Here is a 16,556-nt window from a genome sequence, read left to right on the forward strand (position 1 = left end):
TAACACACCTCTGAGATACAAAACATCTGCTCAGTCCAGTTTGTCATGGAAGAGGTTAACATCTGGCACTTTCAAAGCACTGGCACCGTGGTGATGAACTATGAGCACTGAAGTAAATGTGTTGTCCTCATCTCTGACACATGTCCATGAGGTCTTACTGTAAGATCACAAGGCCTTACTGTCAGAACAGCAAAGCTGAGGTACTCAGTCCAGAAAAGTCATTTTCCCTGATCGGGAACAAAAAGCGTCTTGCTACTAGCACACCGCAGAGCAAATTCCACTGTTTCAAAGCATGTTTCTGACACTGTTTCTGTTTATTGTTTATGGTCACTAACTCAAACTACCTCCTGTAACCGGTGCTGTAATCAGCACACTATCACCAGCGCCTGTGACATACCTAGCTGCTCTCATTCCTCCTAAACATGAAGTGCAAGAGGATGACGTAAAAGTTGAGTTCACATTTGTGAGCCACAAAATCTGCTCTCAGTCATCTCATCCTGATCCTATCACTGCTCACATATCTTCTCCCTCCTCCCCCGCTGTAAGTACACAAACAAACCACAGCAGTCCCTCTGGCAGGTCACACCCATTGTGCAGCTCCACTGCCCTGCTCTGAATCCTTCCAAAGCCACGATAATAAAAGTAACAGCTCCAGCAGAGTAAATGAGAAGCACTCGATCTAACAGACAGGCAACAACAGCAAAGGAAAATGAAATGAGTTAAAATAGCCTCTCCTCCAGCCCTCCGCTGTGGTTTGCCTCGGGCTTTTGGGTCAAAATAAAAATGTGAACTGTAACCATGTAGTTGGTGCTTAATTTTCTGTCTCAGCAGCCTGTCTCTGGCATATCTGAGGCTCACTTGGAGCTTGCAGCACTAGCAGCCCTGCCAGAGGAAATACCAGCCATGGCTCAGTGCATGGCCCCGCTACTCTGACTGACACACTGCTTGGCTCTGGAATGGAACGCGCTGAGGTACAGCACAGCCTCAGAGTGCTGGCTCTGACTTAGCAGCAAAATAAAATGCTTCGGCATTCTTCAGGTCTGGGGACCGCAACGGTAGACCCATATTCTTTTCTTTTAGCTGCTCTTTATCTTGCCTCATTAGAACAGTGCAAACAGCTCCTGCTGTAGGCGTAACACCGAAGTAACATGACACAGAAGCAAAACACTGAAGAAATACTTAGAAGCGACACCAATTCATTATGCAAATGATACAGCTAATTACCATTATTGATTACAGTCCCTTGTGAATCTTAAAGCATGCTTATTTCAATGCCCTTCTCACCTGCCAGACGTCTGTCTCGCGTGTTTTTCCAGATAACATCCAAGGCTCTAGCAGTGGAGTCCCTGATATGATCACTGAACGATCTTCTCAGAGGGGCTTTTGCAGGGTGATTCATAATGCAGATCGATCACTCATCTGCGGGTGAACAGCTGCAGCTTGGCCCCAGGAGAAAGGGCATCCTTTGCTCTGGGCTCTGTCTGAATTTCTCTCCAGCAGGCAGGCAGGTTACTTCATGGAATTTTTTGTCAGCCCTACGCAGCTTTCCCTTGAAGAGTCAGGCATTGCAGTTCTCACTGCGGATGCAGGAAAGCTTAGACTGCAGCCAGCCTACTGGAAAGCTGCCAAAATCTTACATCTGGAACAGTTTACAAATGAGCTAACGATACAGTCATTTAGATTTGGAGCTTTATTTGTGGATATCTATAGGATTCTAGCTTCCTGTTTAATCAAATAACTTACTGGACACATACTTGCGTGCTCATTTATTAGGATAATATTTCTCTGCTTAACTGATATTTCAGGTAATCTTTCGTGTTTTGACAGGAAAAAGGTAAATTATAGGAAAGAGCTATAGTTATGTTAAATATCTGTGGTTCTCGCATTTTATATTTTAATCACATTTTTCCAGCATATCACCCTATTTGTGGCACAAAATTGGGCCTGATTCTCATTATGTAGTACTTTATGCAGTAATGAAGGGATAGAAATGCAAAATCCGGAGGAAAAGTAGGAAGGCAAAAAAAGGGAACTGGGCATCTGCATCTCTGTCAAGGATGAGATTCTGTTTGTAAGATTATGAATGTAGATCAGATGAATAGTCACCATAAAAAGCCATTTGCCCTTGCCTATTTTGACCTTTTTAATTGATTACTGTCCTGTGACTTCCCTGAGAGAAGAAGAAAGGAAAAAGAGGGTAGGAAAAAGAGGGTAGACGAGATTCTTTTTTCCTTCCTAATATGTATGAGATGCCTGTCCTAACGTGTGAAGAGGTGAGAGATCCCACCCTGAAAACCTAATTCCATTTGACATCAATGAGAGAAAGGACTGTAGAATAAAGTTGTCTTCCCATTAATTCAAGGTGAAGTCCTTTATTTTTACAGCAGCAACTGCAGCTTAAAGTTGGATACCATTATTTTCTTGTGAAGGGTTATGTTTTCATTAAACTGATTGATTAACTTCTCACAAGGTTGGCAAACACTGATTAAAGTTCAGAATAGCGAGTTCCAGCCTGTGGATTTACATTCCCTATCAACTCATTCTTAATAACAAAAATGTTTTTTTCTTTTAATTCTGTAATAGGTAATTTATTTCACATTTTCTTACTTATTGCAGCTTTTTTGTGCCTTCTTAGTTACCTGTGTTTTTGCTAGTCCTCATTTCCTCTAAGACAAATCATGATCTTATTTTGCAAGTGTAAAGAATGTACATGATCTGAAACTGTAACTAAGAACCCTCTTATCAGCTGCTTAGTGCAGATCACAGTTTCTTCCCATCTAGACCTTTGTCTTTCATCTTTGCAGAGTATCTGCCAATACTAATATCATAAGCACATCTTTGAACAAAACTAATGGCGTCAAGGGATCTCCAGAGTTTGCACTTACTTTCTCCATTATACCCCTCCTACTTTTTGAGGCCTGATGGGGAAAGAAGCAGCCAACTATCTGGAGAAATTATACACTCTTGAAATACATTTTTATTTTATATTTTCTATTCTGGCAAAATTTCCTTGTACAGTAAGTGACAATGCTTGCATAAGCAAATAAAGATATTATGGCCACAATGTAATCTGCCAACTTAGAAACTTAGAAAGCAAAGACAACATGCTCAGGTGACACCTGTCATTGTTTCTGTTAGTGACTAGCTCGGAAGAGTACTTGGTTCATTTTTAAATGAGGTTGCAATAAACTGGAAGAAAAGCATGATCTAAATCTGAAACTCAATAGGTATAGCTGTATTTCAGTTGAATACCACTGTCAGAGGACAACAGAAGGCAATGAGGAGCAACTAAAAGCCTGCTAAGAAGCCCTTCTTCATCTACATAAGCAGCAATGCATCCCACAAAGAGTGAATTTATACAGTTAAAAAAAATGGTACCCAGTTTCTGACACATCTCAAGGGGGGTTACTTTGAAAAAAGTCTCCCTGTGTCTCATGGAATGAGTGAATCCTCATTAAGAGCTCACTGGTGAATTAGCAGGTTACATCTTCTGACTCAGCTTCAAATAAATGCAGCTAAGCTCCCCATGCTCTGAGACTGCTTGGAGATATGAACCAAAGGGAAGTGTTGGAAGACTCTTGTCAAAACATACTCCTGATCCAGATTAAAATGCCAATAAAAACACCTTCAAGAGTATTCATTTTAGTAGATAAGCCCACTGAAGAGCTGCTCTGAAAGTACTGCCTCCTATTTTATAGCACAGATGTGGATGCTGGTGGTATGGCTATAGAGGTTGAGCTTTCCCTCCGATATTTCATTACATTTTGTTGCTGTATGACAGATGGAAGCAGAGAGACAGCCTGACACAATAGCATCTGTCATGATATTGTGTGTGAAGCAAAGGTGTGCAATTGAATTTCTTTGTGGGGAAAAACTGTCACTCATTGACATTCACTGATGCTTGTTGAACATTCACGGAGACCAAACAGTGAATGTGAGCACAGAGAGGTGGTGTGTTCCATCAGTGGCGACGGTGTGAAAGACACGCCACATTCTGGATAGCCATGCACATCTGTCAAACAATGAAATGAAGTGTCTCAATCAGCTCATCTGCAAGAATCAGTGGATTACAACCAGAGAACTGTGTATGGAGTTTAACATTGAGTCAGTGCACTGGAAACGATGGTGTCAATGTTGGAATATCACACGGTTTGTGCCAAGTGGGTCCCAGGATTGTTCACACAGGAGCTGAAAGAACCAATGTGAGTCTGAAGGTGATAGTTTCCTGGATTACATCATTACTGGGGATTAGATGTGTTGTCACTGCTATGAGATGGAGTCAAACTGGCAGTCCATGAATTGGTGACATGTGAATTCCCCATCAAAGAAAAAGTTCAAGACACAGCAGGGAAAGTGATGTCTTTTGGGATAGGAGTGGTGTTATCCTTCTAAACGGGGTCAAACAATCACCTCTGCAATGCTGACTAAACTGAAAGCTCAAACTGCCAGAGTGAGGCCAGAGAAGACAACTTTTATCTTGCAACATGATAATGCCTAGCCCCATATCAGTTTGAAGATCTTGCAATACATTATGAATCTTGTCTGGAATGCCGTACTACACCCAATGTATAGTCCAGATTTGGTGCTTTCTGACTTCAATCTGTTCAGGCCGACTAAAGATAGTCTGTGTGAGCAACATTTTCCTAGCAATGATGCCATCATAGCATTTACAAAACAGTGGGTCAGCTCCACTGATGCAGATTTTTAAGAGCATGTCATGCAGACTCTTTTTCATTGCTGGTGAAAATGTATAGCTAATGGTAGTGACTATGCTGAAAAATAGTTTTGTAGCTGAGAATTCACTCCATCAAACAGTGCTACTGTGCTCTTTGTATCTGTTGCAGATTCCATGGAAATAAATAAGAGGCATTACTTTCAGAGCAACCTATGTATATTGCAGATTAGGGTTTAATTCTTTGAGAACTTTTGTGGGTTCTATTACATACGTCAGCATGTTGTAGCTCAAAATATTTAAAATTGTCTGTACAACCAGTCCAATGAAATAAAAAAGACCTGAAAGATCATTGAGTCCAACCACGACCTAACCAAACTACCCTAACAATCCTCCACTAAATCATCTCCTTGAAAACCACAACCAGTTTTTAAGCACATCCAGGGATGGTGACTAAGCTACCTCTCTGGGGAGCCTATTCCAGTGCTTAACAACTCTTTCTGTAAAGAAGTTTTTCCTGATATCCAAACTAAACTTACCCTGGCATAACTTAAGGCAATTTCCCCTTGTCCTGTCACCTATCACCAGTGAGAAAAGAACAACCCTGCTCTCGTCGTAAGCACTTTTCAGAAATTGGAGGAGAGCAATAAGGTCTCCCCACAGCCTCCTTTTCCCCAGACTACACAGCCCCAGTCCCCTTAGTCTCTCCCTATAGGGCACATTCTCCAAGCCCCTCACAAGCCTTGTTGCCCTTCTTTGGGCCTGCTCCGGCACCTCAGTGTCCTTTCTGTACTGAGGTGCCCAAAAATGAACACAGTACTTGAGGTGAGGCCTCACCAGTGCTGAGTACAGGGGCAGGATGACTTCCCGAGTCCTTCTCACCACACCATTCCTGATACAAGCCAGGATGCCATTGACCTTCTTGGCCACCTGCACACACTGCTGGCTCATATTCAGCTGACTGTCCATCCATACGCCAAGGTCCCTTTCTATCAGGCAGCTTTCCAGCCATTCTTTCCCAAGTGTGCAGGGTTGCCTGGGGTTGTTGTGACCAAAACACAGGACCTGACACTTGGCCCTATTGAAACTCATACAGTTAACCTTGGATAACAGTCCTAAATGGACTGGAAAAATGTCAAAATAACCCCAAAAAAGGGAAAAGAGCAGTGAAAATAAACTGTAACAAGTCAGAGGAAGATGACTAAGGGAATCTGAGAAGTTTGTTGCTACTTCACATGGATAACCTAGGAATTTAATTATATGTCAGAAAATTCTTAATGAACCATATACCTGAAAACAATTAGATATAAATAGGCTAAAGGTACAGGTAGAAAATAAAAGGCCATTCATTTTAGAAAAGATTGACAGATACAGCAGGGAAGATAGCTGAAACGATATTTGTACAGTCAAAGAAGGAAATTTGAGATGCATGACATTCAATATGGTCATAAAATAAGCTGAGAGATTGCTGTACAATATGAAAGCCTAAAACAACTTTTAAATCCTGTTAGAAGGATGCATCAAAGTAGAGCTGCATCTCAGTCTGTATTGTCGCATTATTTAAGGAACACCCCTCGTGGAACAATGCACTCAGTTTTGGTCTGGACCTCTTGATATCGAAAGATGCTGAAATGAAATCCACAAAACTATATACTCTTGGGTACCAGCAGTTGGTGGCAGAATGGCCATGAGGGCAGGGAGTCTTAGTTCTACACTGGAAAACATGTACATGTAGAGGAAAGCTGACAAGCTGCTCCCGCTGCTGTGCTGTTATCCAACAAGACCTTCCAGACTGCATTCCCAAATGTGACTCTGTCTTTGGAGAAAAGCTACTGAAACTGCTCAATGCCAGATTCTGTTCAAATAATAACTGCCTATCTAGAGATATTTTTCCCTTCAGCTCAGAAATATTCCCTCTCTCCTCACAAATTCAGCTGTTTGTAGGGAGATACCTGCCCAAATCACATGCCTGTAATAAACTTAGGCCTGTTTCGGAGGAAAAGCTTATCCCATTACTCTTGTGATCTTATGCTAACAGCCTGAACTGAGAGAGGATGTCACTGGTGCCAAGTATGCGTGTACAGATCTTGGCTAGTGAATCTCTGATGAAGGTCAACATGAAGGTATTAGATTAATTTACGATGAAAACTCTTAATCCAAGCAGTTAAACTGAAGCACTGGGAATGACATGAAAGAAGAAAGGTTTTAATGGTGAAGCTGACAGAGTGGCAAAGAAAAAGTATTCAGAGGAAATGGCTAGAAGTCTGGCTGCTATATTCCAGAAAGTACAGGGGAATATCTGGAAAACAAATATCCTCCTTTAGCTGAGAAATGTCTTATGCACCCTGCTGCATGTCACATCCAAAATTCAGTTACCTGTACACAAGTACAACAACAAAATACATGTAGAAATAAGCAAGGTTCTAATCCCACAACTAGCATCTATGTAAAATGTATGATACAGCTCTACCTTTTTGTCTGGAAATTCAAGACCAACAGCAGTCACAGATTTTTTTAATTGAGTAGTGCTTGTGGTGATCATAGTACAGTCAGTACTCCAACTATCCTACTGAATTACTTTTTACTTGATGAAATAAAATGTAAAATATAAAGAAATATTAACAGTCAAAAGGTAAACTGGATGGGCCAGAAAAGATATGTGCTGGATTGAGAATAATATGAAGGGAATCTGAAGGAGAGTGATCTGTTGCTGACAAGAGAGGAATGTGTTAGCCAGTGTTAGGGGGACAAAGGCCTGGTGGAGGAAGATGGCACAACACATAAGCAGAGAAGCATGTGTGCCTGAGAATAGCTTCTGTAGAATTTCAGAGGCAAATATTTATACAGACAGAATCCTACCTGCTTTCTGGCTCTCCAGCCAGTATGGCTGCACCACTGCTTACAGTAGAGCATCCTCTTCTCACTCAGCCCAGTCTGCCTCTAGACTGCAGCCACCAGGCTGCTTCCACTTTTCAGGAATCTCTTTGGAAATGGTTTTCATAATTAAGACAAAGTTGTGCCTCTCTAATTTTGTTCTTGAGGCTGGATCTAAGTTGTAAAATGATGTTCATTGTTCTTAAACACATCATCCACAAACCAACTGAGGCCACAAGGCACAACTGAGGCCAAAATATCTTACAACTTAACAGTTCAATCTGGAGGATCTTAGCTTGCCAAACATACTTCTCTGTCTTTGCTCTTTTAGTGGCTCTGACATTACTTTAGTCTGCAAAAATAGTATTAAAAATCCTTTCTCCTTCATAGGGCAAAGAGCAGATGAAGATGCATCAGCTACTGGCGGGTGAACTGGGATGGTGACCTCATCTTTGAGTTTTGGCAACATCCAGTTTCTAGGAAGTAAGCAGTTGTGCAAGCCTTACACTCCTCAGATTTGTTCAGAGCGTATCAACTTCTCCTTCTATGTGTTTATGTATGGGCAGATCCTTACGTTTATCTCTGGCTCATCTATGAAATTCTGGCCTCTTGAGTCTGGAAGGATGTATGCTTCCAAAATACGCATAGCCAGAGTCATGCCATTTTTTAAGCATGTTACCAGTTTGAGCCTTTCTGTAACTTCAGTACTGCCTGTAACAAATGATATGGCAAATTCAGACCATCTTTCTTGGGTGGTCTGTACAGCTTCCCTGAACTGAACCATGAAACCAGCTTTTCCCATGCTACAGAATCAAAAATATAAAGCCATAACTCTCTGAAAATATCACAAAACAAAAGAGTGATCAAGAATCCAAACTTTGGGTCTAATAAAAACTCCTGCTGGGCACGTGTCATTGTTTTATTTCTCAGCAGATGTTTCCAAATGCTATCTAGGAGACCAAACTGGGAAAGAAGCCCTCTGAATTTGGGCTTTTATATATATTGCTTTTCAAAAGAAAATCTAGTACTGCAACATATACAATATCTAGGAGATCTGATATACATTAGATCTTTGTACAAGCAGCAGTTACCCATCAGAGCAGACTGTAAAGATTTAGAAAAATTTCTACAGAAAGATATGCAAATAAAATATATTTTCTTGAAACAGAAAAGTTTCAAGAGAAGTTCGATAAATCTCAGTAAAATGCTCCATATGACGAAGACACATCTTTGCTCAGTTTCCCTTATTTTTTTCTTTAGATTTTTTTCTTCCATCAGAGAAGGCAAAAATATTTAGAAGTTTCATTTAGCATATAGACATCTTTTTGTAAGGATGGAAACTGCTGGGCAACTTATCTGTCTCATGTGCAGCGTGTCTGTGCTCAGCTTTCCCCATGCCTTCTTAGGGAGCAGACAAGGCAACAGGACACATGTGGAAGCCTGTCATCCTAATTTCCTCCCCCCATCATTGGTAGGAGGGGGGAGGTATGCAATACTACAGTATTTCCAAACAGAAATTTTAATGAAATGAAACATTAAAACGTCAGAAGTATTTTCATCATTATGCTAGGAGCGAAAATCAGCATGTTATGGAAGCCCAGGCCTCTGGACACGAAGAAAGGACAGAAAGGGAGAAGAAAGAAAGACAGCAAGGAAATGAATTTAGGGATTATAGTGGAGAACATTCTTCTGTCCTCCCATGCTTCAGCTTTCTACTTGGTGCTGATGGAAAACTCTAGGATTCTTTCTTGCATCAAGAGACACTGCATGTTACAAATGAAAGTTAAAATGAAATTTAGTTGCTGAAGGAAGAAAGAGTTGAACAGACTGTATGCCTTTCTACTCAACACATTTGATTTTTCTGCTGATTTGAGCATGATGTTCTCTTCTTTGCACCTTCTACATTTCTTTTCCTCCTTTCCAAGCACCCACACAAGATACTTCTCACTGCTGTTTTTCTCTTTTGCCTTCTAAATCCTGTCCTGGCATGATTAGTACAGTGTCCTCCCCATCCCGGTCCTGGCAGTGCCCCTCTCCATCATTTGGTCCATCATTTGGTCCATCATGACCTCTGGTTCCTATTAATGGCTGCTCTGCTCTGTGTTGCTCCCTCCACTCCTTGTTGAGGTGGGTGAGTGTTTCCTACCAGTGGGAGCATTGCTGCACTGGATGTGACAGGTGGGAGTGCCCTGAGCTCACTTAGAGCTGTACCTGGGATAAAAGCAAACGTTTGGGTGGTGCTTACTGCAAAGGTTCTGACAATGGGAGAATACAGCTCGCTCTCATATTGCACGTGCAACCAAGATATTTGGCTCTCAGAACAATGCTCTGTGCCGTGTGTCAACACCCTGTAGTTAACCTTTGAGCAGCCTAAGAGCTAAATGGATGTCGTCTGGAGACAAGATAATAAACCATACAACTGTTAGTTTCCTGAGCTGCCTCCCTGGACAGGACCACACACTACTTGCTTCTCCAGGGCAGCAGAGTCATGAGGAAGCCCTTAGACAACTTGCTCTTCTCCAGGTGGCAGTCATCTGTATGCACTGCTTTTGTAAGCCATACAGGTTTTGTACCCTCATACCATGGTCCAGGCCTGTATTTTTGAACAACAGGTATGTTTGAATAGTTGGGAAGGAAATGCCCCAAATCCACCTACACCAGCAACAGTCCATGATGCTGACCACGACTATCATCAGTCTTGCCATCATGGATTTTTCAGTGTCTAAACAATTAGACTTATTTTGTTGAAACACTGAGATCTTGTCAAAATATCCACCATAATTATCTTTTGTTGTCCTACAAGTACGTACTGGTAGTTCTATGAAAACTTGGTAGAGCAGCTTAAGTCTTCCATTATACTTCTATGAGTTTCAAATTGAACACGATCCCAAATAAACACTATTTAAAAGTGCTGTTCTATTAAACAGTCTTATTGTGATTTTTGTTGTAGTTTCCATGGAAACAAATATAAGGAATTACTTTTGGATTGAAATTATACAATGAACTTAACAGTGTGATTAGGGCCCTGCTTTACAAACAATCCTATGAGCTTAATTGAACTCTTCTGCACTTCAAAGTGTACGCTTATCCGGCCATTTCTGGACTGTGATTTCACTATTACTGTATGCTCCAAAAATAGTAAATATTCCAATGCAGGAAAACAGAAAACCTTTCTAACCACAGCAATAAATACAAAATAATATGAAATTACTGAATAGCATGAAAGAAAATACACATATACATTGTACATAGTTCCATATTAATATCATTTTTTAAAATGTAACTAGTTATAACCTACCCTTATGTTATCAGAAAATCCAGCCCTGTTCCTGGTACCAACTGTTTTTTTAAATACTGTATATTATTGAGATAAAATGGTACATTTAATGACTACTGTGCCACAGTTTAAGATTCAGATCAGAAAGGAAGTATTAAAACCTCATTGTATTTAGCCATATGTGAGGCATCTGCCCTGGGAGATTCATGGAAGTATTATTCTATAGGGGTGTTCAAACACCTCCAGTTACCTGACTAAGGTGCCAGTATGGAATAGCAGATGTCAATAGGCTGTGAACAAGGACAAGTTTTCAGCATTAGCCATCTGTTACACCTTACCAAAGCAAAATAGTATCAAATAGCATTGTTTCTTCCTCCATCACAGTGATCTGAAATGCAAATGGGCCATACCACGATATCTTTTTGCCAGCTGAGTAACGCATTACAGCTTGAGTGGTCCCATAGCGGGTTTAGAACAGGATGATAAAGTCTCACGGAACAAGATACATGAGCTAAGGTACTTCTTTCTTTCCCTTGAAAATGAAAATGTATCAGTAGGCATAACACTGATAATACTGATAATGCAGTAATAATAGCAAATCATGGATTCCACAAAAAGAAAAAAAAAAAAAAAAAAAAAAATAAGAGCCCAGATAGCTCAATACTTCCCAAACAAATCCTTATTGCTATTCGCTATTATAATTGGTCTCTGTAGTCTTCCTTCACAATTAGCTGTTTTTATTGCTGATCTTATGTTTTTGTTTCTCTTCTCTGTTCACATCTACTGCGTCAAATGAAGTTAGTGAGCTTCCTGGGTTAAATGATTTCCTGTTTAGAGATCCCTTGCACAAAATAATACAATATAAAAAAGATGTAAAAGCAATAAAAATCAATCAGCTGGTCTGCAGTTACCAACACAAATACTGATTGTGAATAAAGCCAATTATCTTGTAAAACACAGTTCAATAAGTTTAAAGTTCTGTAGCAGCAGCAGCTGGCTGGTGTCTGGGTACATAGCACAGGGAGTGTTATGTGAGCCAGATTCATCTCAGCCAGGGGGTAAGTGGGGAGGTGTTTCAGGCTGCAGGTGGAGATCATCCCAAGCAGAGTGATCAGAGATGCAAGAAACTTTAAACCAAAGAAAAAGTCCCAGTGCTTTCAGGGTAAGATGGAAAAGTCTCATTCTTGAGAAGACTTAGTGAGTTTTAGGGGACTCAGGTAAGACTTCTTCCGTAGTGCTGCCCTGTGTAACATGTTTTGTTAAGTGATGGAAAGACACTGAGCTGTTCTCACTTCTCATTCCTGCTGCTGCCACTGCTGCACTGTGAAACACGATCTCTGCAGAAGCTGTTTATCATGTGGAGACAGGCAGAATGTAACCCTGCTTGAACATTTACGGCTTCTAGGATAGAGAAAATGGGAGAAAGATCAGAGAACTTAGGAAGTAAGGAAGTAGGATCCCAACTGAATCTAAGCTTTCTGATATGCACTATGCAGACTCTCAGTAGATTTTGAGATTTCACTACTTGAGCATTGAGTTTGCACAGTTTGGGAATGGTCATTTTGCTCAAATTTTTATGCAAGATAGGAGATTTATTTTTGACACAGTCTCAGTTCCTCAGACTTCTGAGTTCAGCTACTTCTATGCCATGCTTTGTTTGTGACATAAGTTCTTTGACATACTTTGTGTGTTTATTTTAAATCCAGTTCTTAGAGGAAAGTGAAAGAAAAATATGCTAGTTTCCCAATAACTATCATATTATGATTTGGTACAGGAATTTGCTCTTTTGCAGAGGTAGACCTTTTTCCTTCTATCTGAAAGTCTATTAGGCATAACAATTGACAAGCCACTGAGAAACTATTTCACAGTGCTCAGCAGCATTGGATGCTGGCTGCCAACAAAGCAGAAGATATTTTTCTCACCTGGGATACGTACAGCCTGGGAACTCTTTGCAAGCACAGTCCTGGGCTGCTGCCAGCCCTCCACAGGGTTACAAGCAAGAGAACTCATCTCTTCTGGGCTTTTACCACCACCAATGTTTCATCTCACTGCAGGGTGGAAAATCATCTCTCATCAAATTTAATACAGCCTGAGAAAGTTGTGCTGGGATTGGTATACACAGATTTGTGAAAAGGAAGCAGGAAGACAGAGAGAGAGGCAATGGAAGGAGAGGGCAAATGTATATGTTAGCTACCGTAGTTCTACTTGCATGACTCCATTTCACAATTAAAATTCTGCTGCTACATAGCTGATGAGAGCTTTTCTCTCTCTGCTCTGCTGGATATGAACTGCTCTGGTGGATGTGAACAGGCTATTTTAAACGGTTGTCCTCTTTGCTCCGAACAGATCACACATTCTTGGGGTCTTTTTTTACTGTAGATTTTCTTTTCAGGGCATTGGCTGCAATTCTATTATTATTTTAAAAAAATGAATAGATACTTCTATATCTATACCAAAATGAAGTGTTGCATGTTACTTTGGTGGACATTTTTCTTCTGGGGTTTGTTATTTCAACTGATGCCTTGCAGTAATTGCTGATTGCAAGTTCTAATGCCTAATCTTTCAGAGATAAAGAATCTAATGTTTCACTTCACCTTTTGTAAGCTTAATGTATCACAGACACAAGTTAAAGCTTTGTGGGTAGTGTCAAACATAGTTATCCTGAAGATTAAAGCAGTCATCATATTGACAGAAAGATACATTTTGTTATCCATAACAAAGCTTTTGTGAATGATGAATGTACACAGTATACCTCAAACACTTACAGAGGAAATATAAAACTGCAGCTAATATTCTTATTAGATATGAATGTTTCCTACTTAGTCCATGAGGTTAACGCCACTATTAAATGAGGTTTTAATGACACAGTCTGGTTTGCTATTCTAGGAGTTGGATTTCTTTCCAACTTTCCTTAATTTACTTCACAGCTAATCAGATAAATTTGCTTCTGCATACACTTTGTTGTTCCTGCTGGCATCTGGTTTCAGACAAGGCATATCTACACTCTGCAGCATCACATGGAAAATCCTCACTTAGGTTTAAGTTACTGCATTGGCGCTGTGGGCTGTCTAAGGAAGAATAGCAAGCCATGTAACATTTCTTCTTTACTATTCCTGATATTTTAATCATAATACTGATTTTTTTTTTTTTGTTCATTTATTAATAGAAATAACAACAATTTACTTTCTCAATATGTTCATAATGAACAAGCAGATATATTCCATTTGGTGCAAATGAATCCCTTCACAAATGCAGCGTGTAGTTTTAGCATTCCCAGTACCACAAAGATATCAACAAGCTTTGAAGGAATTCAGATAACAGCAACATAAATGATTAAGGGGCTGGAGAATTTGATTTATGAAGAAAGATTAAAACATGTTCTGCTTAGCCAAATGACAGCTTGTAACGCAAGGGAGAGTAACGATAACAGCCTAAAGTATTTGAAGCATGAACACAACAAGAAAAAGGTGGAAGTGTTAAAGTTTCAAAATACTGAACTTACAATGAAGAGTGCTGTGTTTTCTTATACCAAGCTCCACAAAACAAAATACATGACTACAAAATCAAGGGGGGAAAAAAGGGGCAAAAGGGAAACAGAGGGATGCACTTATCAGCTATGGCACAAATCTTCAACACAGGAAGTATTTAAACATTCAAGTTATCAAAATTAAAATTGAAAGAGAAAGATATAATATGCTAAACAAACAGGAAATAGTACTATAGAAAGCATGTATCAGTATAACAGTTCATTCTACCCTTAGGAAGAACTGACCCTGAAAGTAAGCTTGCTTTGTTCAGTAAGTTTCACAACTTCTTGATGACCTTCTACCCCTTTACATAATATTCCATCCGGTGGAAAGTGGCCTGTTATTCAGATGACAAATTTGTCATATTGAAACTTCAGGTGAACACCTGAAATAGGGTTAGATAGGGTACCCTCTAACCCTAGATCTCAGTACTCACATAGTAGTGTGTGTTTATGGGCCAGCGTGTTTATGGTTAAATGCAGATATTCCTTGTGCAGAATAAACCACAGAAAAAGAAAACAGATACCCACTGCATGCTTTTTCATGGATTGAATGAGCTCAGCTCTAATGGCACATGTTGGTAGCTTTCTGAAAGCACTGCTATGGAATGAATGTGTCTTCAGGTGACATCTGTAGGGAAAGCCAGGAGATTTTTCCTTAGTCAGAGATGCACTTCAACAGTGTTTGTGTAAGGAATGAAATTAAAGGGAAATATTAAAGTCCTTCTAAATCAATGGTATTTTTACAAGGATAATGACAAGTTTTTCAAACCAAGTATATTTTTAGTCAAATACTAGAAAAGATTACATGCACAAGCCAAAATAAAATACTTCTTTAAGTACAATGAATATTTACACCATAGTTTATATGAGAAAATGTACTCTCCTACAGGTATACTTCCGTACTCTTGTACAAACTGCTACAAACTACAAACTGCTTGCTTGATGATAATGAATCAGATAATGAAGCAGAGCTTGGCTAACTGGACATAAAATTCATAAATGAAATGGAAATATATTTTTAAAGGTCAAAACTTAAATTTACATTTTTTAAGAAGGCACATATGGAAATCTAGGATTTAACGTAAGGTCTTTGACATTAAGAATGATTTGAAAGGCTCTGTTCCCACAGAGTCATGACAGCTCTGAGTTTCAATTAATGGGATTAGAGTCAGCTACATAATTAACCTCATTTCAGCCGGAATAACCTAATTCTTTGTTGTTAAAAACTTAAAATACAAATAGCAAGACTATTCCTCTCTGAAAAATTTCAGTATCTGGAATATAACATGAATAAATACCAAATTTGTGCAGATAGAATTAATAGTGATCTTGAATTTTAATTGAACTTTCAAAGAAAATACCAGTCATGGTCTTATCAGATACTGAAGACTAATTTAGAAACACATGAGTTAGATCAAGGGTTTTCATTAGTCTCCACCTAGGGATTACCCCCCCTCTACTCTGCTCTTCCCCCTCTACTCTGCTCTTGTGAAGCCCCATCTGGAGTACTGTGACCAGGTCTGGAGCCCCCAGTACAAGAAGAACAGGGAGCTTTTGGAGAGGGTCCAGAGGACAGCCATGAAGATGATCAGGCGACAGGAGCACTTTCCCTATAAGGACAGACTGAGGGAGCTGGACTTGTCCAGCCTGGAGAAAAGAAGGCTGCAGGGTGACTTCACTGCAGCCTTTCAATACCTAAAGAGAGCCTACAGACAGGAGGGGAATCAACTCTTTGAAAGGGTTGATAACAGCAGGACAAGGGGAAATGGCTTCAAGTTAAGGGAGGGAAGATTTAGGTTGGGTGTCAAGGAGAAATTCTTTCCAGAGAGAGTGGTGAGGTGCTAGAACAGGCTGCCCAGAGAAGTTGTGGATTCCCTGTCCCTGGAGATGTTCAAGGCCAGATTGGACGGGGCCCTTGGCAGCCTTGTCTAGTATCAAATGGGGAAGTTGGTGGCCCTGCATGTGGCAGGGGAGCTGGAGACTCATGATCCTTGAGGTCCCTTCCAACCCAGGCCATTCTGTGATTCGGTGAATACAAACCCCTTTTTAAAGCTTACCAAGTTTTGGAGGTAAGAAGACTACTGAAAAAGTCTTTATGTTTTCAGCCTGAGATCTTTATGGGCATCTATGCACATGTTCTTGCTACACTTTCTTCAGTAAAGTACTACAAATGACCAACCAAAACACAGAATATATATTGTTCT

The 16,556-nt window shown here is 40.1% G+C and overlaps 1 protein-coding gene across 2 annotated transcripts in view; it reads right to left on the bottom strand.

Annotated features, from left to right (window-relative positions):
- The window catches only part of DLC1 (DLC1 Rho GTPase activating protein), a 214,852-nt gene that overhangs the window by 94,119 nt on the left and 104,177 nt on the right, over positions 1-16,556 (bottom strand). The window contains exon 1 of one of the 2 annotated variants that reach the window (XM_042812288.1): positions 1,285-1,570. The exons of the other annotated variant lie outside the window; for it this stretch is intronic. Within the exon in view, the coding sequence (XP_042668222.1) occupies positions 1,285-1,399 (115 nt within the window). The 5' untranslated portion in view covers positions 1,400-1,570. Of the gene's footprint in view, positions 1-1,284; positions 1,571-16,556 lie in introns of those variants that run through there. 2 annotated transcript variants of the gene reach the window in all.

Source organism: Centrocercus urophasianus, unplaced genomic scaffold, assembly GCF_019232065.1.
Source record: "Centrocercus urophasianus isolate 14NV4802_14NV808 unplaced genomic scaffold, USGS_Curo_1.0 seq_13, whole genome shotgun sequence".
NCBI classification, from domain to species: domain Eukaryota; kingdom Metazoa; phylum Chordata; class Aves; order Galliformes; family Phasianidae; genus Centrocercus; species Centrocercus urophasianus.